Source organism: Salmo trutta, chromosome 33 (genome assembly GCF_901001165.1).
Source record: "Salmo trutta chromosome 33, fSalTru1.1, whole genome shotgun sequence".
In the NCBI taxonomy this organism is placed as follows: domain Eukaryota; kingdom Metazoa; phylum Chordata; class Actinopteri; order Salmoniformes; family Salmonidae; genus Salmo; species Salmo trutta.
Genome location: NC_042989.1, coordinates 35685096 through 35693133, shown reverse-complemented (window position 1 = coordinate 35693133; position 8038 = coordinate 35685096). Strand labels below are relative to the sequence as shown.

Sequence of the window (8038 nt, the reverse complement as noted above, 5' to 3'; positions counted from 1 at the left end):
TGTTTTTACATAAGTACTTTACACCACTGCAAATAACCAAATAACCGATTAGTCAGATGCTTATTAAATGTATTTTAAAATATTCTATTATGTAGATTATACTGTATGTTAGATGTGGCTGAAAAATATATAATAAGGTCGGGTATTCATTTGTAAGGTATACATGAATATGTCAATATTTAAGTTTGTAAATAACTTTACAGGTTTTGTATGCTAATTTATAAAAGTCCAGTGGTGTTTATTTCATTGGTTGATTGGTTGATACAGGGTGATATATTCTCCACGAGGTGGTGGCAAACACCATTCTGTAAAATCTGTTCCGGGATACGGATACAATACAGGAACCCACACAATGATCTGGGCCTGTATTCACAAAGTGTTGATCTAGAATCAGTTTTGCCTTTTATATCCTAATTAATAATATGATATGGACAGATCCTAGTTCAACACTTCTTCTCTGAGAGGCTTTTGAGGATACAGGCCCAGAATGCATACGAACTGACCAGGATAGGAAGTTAATTTAACCTTTTTTTTAATCCAGGTTTGTCTTCTTGAGAACAAAACATATATTTGGACCTGTAAGTTGAAATATACATTTGGGATGGCTGTCAGGCTGTAGATACGGTATTTGATAAATGTATCTTATTTGAAAAAGGAAGACTGGTTTATATTTTTATTAGCAAAGATCAAGAAAAACACAATAAGCAATATTCTACCAAATCACAGTAAAAGCACATAGCACTGTAACATGTACTGAAGATGGATAAGAGGCCCTTTCCCATAGCACTGTAACATGTACTGAAGATGGATAAGAGGCCCTTTCCCATAGCCCTGTAACATGTACTGAAGATGGATAAGAGGCCCTTTCCCATAGCACTGTAACATGTACTGAGGATGGATAAGAGGCCCTTTCCCATAGCACTGTAACATGTACTGAAGATGGATAAGAGGACCTTTCCCATAGCACTGTAACATGTACTGAAGATGGATAAGAGGCCCTTTCCCATAGCACTGTAACATGTACTGAAGATGGATAAGAGGCCCTTTCCCATAGCACTGTAACATGTACTGAAGATGGATAAGAAGCCCTTTCCCATAGCACTGTAACATGTACTGAAGATGGATAAGAGGCCCTTTCCCATAGCCCTGTAACATGTACTGAAGATGGATAAGAGGCCCTTTCCCATAGCACTGTAACATGTACTGAAGATGGATAAGAGGCCCTTTCCCATAGCACTGTAACATGTACTGAAGATGGATAAGAGGCCCTTTCCCATAGCCCTGTAACATGTACTGAAGATGGATAAGAGGCCCTTTCCCATCTGGCAAAAACACTGAATTAACATTCTATGAAAGACCTATTTTAACATACCTGACAACGAATATCAATGTTTTTATAAATGTTTTGTCAACATTTTTACCTATATTTCAAACACAAATCAATGACAGTATTTCAAGGTGAAATCACATTTAATTAAACGTAGTTAAAAGTAAATATGGATGTTGATTTGATGTTGACGTCAGGTCTTTGCCCGGTGGGTTATAACTAACCGAATGTTACCAATACGACATCCAAACTGCTCACTTGTGTTTTATACAATGTTTATGGTTTGAAATTTCATGTGGCAGACTACTTTAGAGTGAAAATTGGGTACCCAACTTCCTGCTGGTGCCCCAAACACACAAACACAACATCCTATTTTTGTTGTTGACATTTCCAGTGATTAATGGCTCCAACCCACATTTTCTTGGCCTGGAAAAGTAAATTAAAGCCACCCACATTTTAATCCTATTTTGCCCTCAAACAAACTGCAGGGGTCGATGTTTGTGTTGTGGTATGAAATCTTACCAGAAATTGGATGGAGTTTTGTTCAAAGCAGGAGTTTGCAGTCACATTCATATTTGTAAATACACTTGCTGAATTATAGAGTTGAATTAATTGGTGCTTTAAAAGAATACTAATTAGACATAAAATGGGATGAATATCTAAGGTACTATAACATCCACTACTGGTGGTTCGTAACAATTGTATTATGCTCATTACAGATTGACAATACTTGCTGATATTTCCAGACATATTTTTTTGATAATATTTGTGTATATATTATATATATATATATATATATATATATATATATATATATATATATATAGAGAGAGAGAGAGAGAGAGAGAGAGAGAGAGAGAGAGATCAAAAACTAAAAAGCAGTATAAATGCAAAGATGTGGTTCACTTGAATACTGTAAAAGCAGATGTATTCTATCCACTAACAATAATATGTAGAAGACAAATATCAACAGCAATCTGAATAGTAATAGAACCTAACCATCAAAAGCACTGGTTCTAGTCCAAAATATCAGCATATCTAATAGGATTTGTAATACAATGATAAACTTGGGGCTTTATGATAACCACTGTAATTGACTTAAAGTCTGAAATTTGTACACAATTTCATGCATAATTAACTACAGTATAAAAATGGAAAGTTAAATATTGAATTAGTTCAGATCAAAATCTTCGAAGAATCAAAATCAGTTGTTTTGGTTATTTTGCTTTAAAAAATATTATTTTGCTTTATAAGCACTTTTATGTTATAAGTTAACATCTGAAAGAAATAAAACGACAGCTTGTGGATGTCCTGAACATTCGGCAGGCATACATTATTGTCCTTCTTCTCCAGGCATAGTGCCTGTACATCTTAGCATCAATCCTCTTATTTGAAGAAAGTTCCACATATAGTGGATTACATTAGAACAGAATAACTGCATTTTTCAGAGAGGGAGCCTCAGTTTTCTCTTTAAAATCTATTTTAAATCCATGACCTTCTCCATTTGTTTTGTAGGTGTCCTTGCACATTCAAACACACTCCTCATGCAGACGGTCAGTCAAAATACCCACATGTCAGATTGACGTGTAATGTTTCCCAAAGCTGGTGAGCTTGATCTTCTCAGGGAGGATGATGTTGACAGAGTGGCCCCCCTCATCCTCGCTGTTATTGGCTCTCAACAGATGCTCTCTTTGCTGGCGCACCAGATGGCTGTACTTGGCGTTGGCCATCCACGTCTCGCAGCGGTTGAAGAAGATAATACCTGTAGTTCCCAGGATCACCAGGCAGGTGAGCAGGCCCAGCATCCCGAAACAGATGAGCTGACTGCGGGTGACCAGGCTGGCGGCAGAGGCCGAGTGAACCGTCTCCTTCAGGCTGATCTTGAGAAGGTCCCTCTCGGGGGGCCTTAGTAGTTTATGGAAGGCGTGGGCTGGTAGGCTGTAGTGTGGTGGGGAGAGTTTGGCCAGCCTGAGTTTGGCTTTGGGCCTGTGTGGCTGCTGGGTCGGTGTGCATTCATGCCCAGTGAAAGTGCACCCTGGGAGGCACAGACAATGGTACATCCCAGCCCTGTTCTTTTGGCTCCCCACCACGCAGGTGCCCCCGTTCCCACAGGGGGTACTAGCACAGGGGGAGAGGGGGTCCACATGGGTGTTGTTACAGGTGGGGCCGTTGAAGCCCACGGGGCAGGAGCAGGTGAATGCAGGGCCGTAGTCGGTGCAGTTGCCCCCGTTGAGGCAGGGGTTGGGATTACAGCTATCCGTGTCAATCTCACAGAAGTCTCCAGCGAATCCGAGGGGACAGGCGCAGGAGGGGTAGGCTGCCAAGCCACCGGCGTCAGAGCAGGTGCCACCGTTTTGGCAGGGAGAGCTGAAGGGTAAACCAGTTCACTTTGATTTCTCTCTAAGGGATTATGGCAACATACAAGAGCTCAAGAGGTTTTTAAAAAAAAAAAGAAATGTATCGGTCACATCTCAGAGGTTGTGTAAGGCCATTCAAATGATATGTTTTGTTGTTAGCCAGTACTGTGCTCACAGCCACATGCTCACAGCCGCTCAAACAGGATGCCTTTTTAATCATTATGCTGTTATACACAGTGAGTTCAATGAAAATGGCTGCTTGCACTAGACATTCACTCTAGACATTCACTAGACAGTAATGGGCCCTTCTTTCAAATCTTAATGAAGATCCATGATTAATGAGCTCCAATGTGGGCTCAGTGTTAAGGAGTCATTCTCAGAATCCCCAAAAAGAAAGGTAATATACATCTCCATGCAAAAGTCATTTTCAGTTAGAGGATTTAAATAGAACTGAAATGATTGCTTGTCAACTAAAGAGAAAGGACACACAGACAGAGCTGTAATGAATTTCGGGTCGGGGTCCTCTCAAAGTCAATAACAGGCCTGTGTAACAAAGAGCAATCATAGTGGGATTCAGTGAGACTATGGAGGCTGGAAGGCTGTATACCTATCAGTCTCCAGAGACAAGCCTGTGTCCATTTGAAAGGCAGAAGGGTTGATCCCCCAATGGATTCAATGGCACCTAATCTGGTATTGAAAAAGCTTTAGAGATTAAGGTTTTAATTAAGATAATGCAAACCATGTCAGATTTTCATACCCGTTTGTTAGACATGATCCCTTTTTCAGGTGGCAGCTCTCTCCTGTGTAACCAGGCAGACAAATGCAGAGGTATCCTCCCTGGCCAGTCTGGATGCATGTGGAGTTGTCAGTGCATGGTTTAGATGAGCACTGGTTGGTGTCTGGAAAAAGTTGATAGAATGTTGTTGGGAGAGGTCATCACACACACACACACACACACACACACACACACACACACACACACACACACACACACACACACACACACACACACACACACACACACACACACACACACACACACAGAGCTTGTTATGATTTTATTGCCACAATGTAAATTGTAAACAAACAAACCAGTGACAAGTAGACTACATTTGACACCTCCCAACCATGGTGTCTTTAAGATGGTGGAGCACATAGAGCCATCAGAGACAGGAAATACTATTATCGTTCCAACCTCAAACAGATGCTTTCTCTTTCAGCACGAGGTAAAGTCATAAAAATGTACATAAATATACAGTATATTGAAGATTAAACTAAGTATGTGCTATCGGTGAATCATTCAGCAGTATCTCATGGGATCCTACCTTATTCACATGGTCAGGGCTGACATGAGAGAAAAGTGGACTGGACTCACCTTGGTCACACTGGCTCCCCATCCAGCCCTCTTCACAGATGCACTGCCATGCTTTCTCACAGGTGCCATGAAGACAGCCAGGGAAGGGCATGCACTGCCTGCATGTTACCCCCTGCCAGCCTGGTTTGCATCTGAACACATGATTCAGATGAAGAGACCATTGTTATGCTTCACACATGTTTTTTCTCACCCAGCTGGACTATATTATTGGATGTTTCCACAGGGTGTATTACTGTATCATTGATTGGGAAAAGTTGATTTTTATATATTTGTAAACAATACATCTAAACTTGGAATTAGCAGGATGAAAAACATAATTTCTTGTTTGGTCTGTGACGACTTGACCATGTGGAAATGGGGTGAAATAAGATGAAAATGGACTGCTTATGTTGATGAAACATGGTTGCTACAAATATTTAACATACTTCCGATGATCTATTATATAATTTGAGGGGAATTTAATTACCTGCATTCCTCAGGCTTTTCACAGTAGCCGTTTTCAGGATTGCACCCTGCGCTGCATTCAATAGCTTGGATATGTGAAAGAGAAAACACGAGATTAGCTATGAATTGCCTTTTCAAAGACCTCAAATATAAAACAGAACAATCATTGAAAAGGAAAATACTCGCAGCTAGTAAGTGATTTATTTTTAAGTTATTAAATCTCAATGACAGCCTCTATGTAATGAGGGTACTGTTGCTATAATGGAAACTATAATGGATGATGTGATAAATTACCTTTAGTGATGGCAACACTCAAGACCAGAAATAACCCAAATGTTGTGAGGCACATCCTGATTTTCAGCATGCTTCTTCTCCTGAAAAATAAGCATTTATCAAGTCGCAGCTCAGTTTCTAATTTCTCTGTCAAAAATAACTACAGGGTTTAGTAGGATAACCTATTGCGCTCAGCACGACCAGTCCCTCGCCTCCAAAGAACAGGTTGACATTGTTGAAAAGTTGATTATACGTGCATGCAACATCGGACCTGAATTAAAATTCGTCAAGCCCTTGTTCTGAAAGAATAACCTACACACAACGCGCTAAATAGCATAGGATACCCAATTACGCACGAGCACCAACGAAAATGCGACAAGCAGAACTATATCCTAAAACGCTACGATATTAACCTAAATCTTTACTGTTAAATCAATAACTTTGCTTAACATTTTACATTTTACCTATATCGCTTAGTTGTTCACCTAGCTAGTCAGTCATATTGGATGCGTCCAAGCATGGCACTATATTTAGTGGAATAAAGACGGCGGTGTAGCTATTCAGACGTGAGGTTTTTGTGTGATAGAGTAGACAGCATAGTGGTCCACGCTTGGCTCCTCCCGTCTGATTTAGGAAAGGAGCTGTCCAGTCCTCTGACCTCCTGAACACATGAGGGGAAAGGCACACGTAGCCTAACGTTATCTGTTCAATCATTTGCAGCGCAATCTATACAAACTTCTCAAAAGTATCGGCAGGGTTCGTTGCCATAATCAGTCATTTGTTTTGTAAGACGTCATTGTTTATGATACAGTAACCATTTAAACACTTATTGTCATTAACAATTGTCTGGTCAATTCTACAAATATGCAAATTGAATTATATTCTACCCGTACTATTTCCAATTCCTTCCTCAGGGAAAAAGGGTATTTTCTTGCGCCACAAATAGAAGGGCTTAGACTCAACGCTCTAATTTACCGGGTTCTTCGTGTTCCCAGACTTTATTGGAACTACAGTAGACTAGGGGAGGATGTACTATAATATAAATATAATTAATTAAAATCGCATCTCCATTTAAGTCAATGATGGCATAATGAGAAGTAAGCCAGGAAGTAAAAGCAGGAAGTGTACCCTTAAATCTGTACTGTGATTTGTTGAGTCAATTACAAAAAAAAATGCGTTCCATTGCATGACCCACATCAGTTAGCATGACCCACATTCTACATTACCATGGCAATCCAGCATTAGTTGATAGAACATTCCAAAATAACATGGAGATGATTGTCACAATACCAGGCAGCCACATCGCGATTGTACCATGAGTTTACCAGTCAAAATGCCAGGTTTAGAGGTTCCAAGTCCGTTCCATTTATTATATTTCTATGGCTATAGGTCGTTTTCATTAAAACGTCACAATACCTTCAATTTGGCTGCTGGAAGGGGCAAGGAGACTGACCCAAGTACCAATAAAACCATTGACAACTAAACTCAGCAAAAAATGAAACGTCCTCTCTGTCACGTCCTGGCCAGTATAAGGGTTAATTAGCATTGTAGTTTGGTCAGGACGTGGCAGAGGGTATTTGTTTTATGTGGTTCAGGGTGGTGTGTTTGTTTAAAGGGTGTTTGATTTAGTATTTCCAGGTTTTTGGTTGATGGTCTATGTGTAACAGTGTAGGTTCCGTCCCTCTCTTCGCCCCAACCCAGGCTCAAACCAGGGACCCTTGCACACATCAACAACTGACACCCACGAAGCATCGTTACCCATCGCGCCACAAAAGCCGCGGAAAAGGAGGAGGTCAAAGGGGGGGTGAGTGTAACCGATGTGAAATGGCTAGTTAGTTAGCGGTGGTGCGCGCTAATAGCGTTTCAATCAGTGACGTCACTCGCTCTGAGACTTGAAGTAGGGTTGACCCGGATCATTGATGCTGTTGACCCGGATCATTGGTCGCCGTGGCTTTTGTGGCGCGATGGGTAACGATGCTTCTTGGGTGTCAGTTGTCGATGTGTGCAAGGGTCCCTGGTTCGAGCCCGGGTTGGGGCGAAGAGAGGGACGGAACCTACACTGTTACATATGTTTATGTATTTCTATGTGTAGTCTGGTGAGTGTGTTTCTATGTTGTGTTGATTGGGGTTGGGACTCTCAGTTGAAGGCAGGTGTTGTCTATCTGCCTTTGATTGAGAGTCCCATATATGAGGGTGTGTTTGTGTTTGTTATTCGTGGGTGATTGTTCCGTGTTTAGTGTGTGAAAACCTAACAGGACTGTC

The 8038-nt window shown here is 40.9% G+C and overlaps 1 protein-coding gene across 4 annotated transcripts; it reads right to left on the bottom strand.

Annotated features, from left to right (window-relative positions):
- Positions 1-2547: 2547 nt before the first annotated feature.
- Positions 2548-6768, bottom strand: dlk1 (delta like non-canonical Notch ligand 1). Of its 4 annotated transcripts, none has more exons than XM_029730748.1 (7): positions 6664-6708; positions 6262-6437; positions 5798-5877; positions 5526-5589; positions 5060-5190; positions 4442-4583; positions 2548-3694 (listed from the first exon to the last, which is right to left on the bottom strand). In XM_029730748.1, the coding sequence occupies exons 3-7, from the start codon at positions 5865-5867 to the stop codon at positions 2902-2904; spliced, it is 1200 nt and encodes a 399-aa protein (XP_029586608.1). In that variant the 5' UTR covers positions 5868-5877; positions 6262-6437; positions 6664-6708; the 3' UTR covers positions 2548-2901. The 4 variants fall into 4 exon arrangements, with proteins under 4 accessions (XP_029586608.1, XP_029586606.1, XP_029586609.1 ...); XM_029730746.1 differs by having other exon boundaries at positions 6241-6437; positions 6664-6701; XM_029730749.1 differs by lacking the exon at positions 6262-6437 and having other exon boundaries at positions 6670-6768.
- Positions 6769-8038: the final 1270 nt, after the last annotated feature.

Excerpts from the sequence above, each read along its gene's own strand:
- dlk1 (XM_029730749.1), bottom strand. The coding sequence starts at position 5,867 with ATGCTGAAAATCAGGATGTGCCTCACAACATTTGGGTTATTTCTGGTC. Across the intron at positions 5,590-5,797 it reads GAGTGTTGCCATCACTAAAG|CTATTGAATGCAGCGCAGGG; the intron begins GTAATTTATCAC and ends CACATATCCAAG. Across the intron at positions 4,584-5,059 it reads GGGGAGCCAGTGTGACCAAG|ACACCAACCAGTGCTCATCT; the intron begins GTGAGTCCAGTC and ends AACTTTTTCCAG.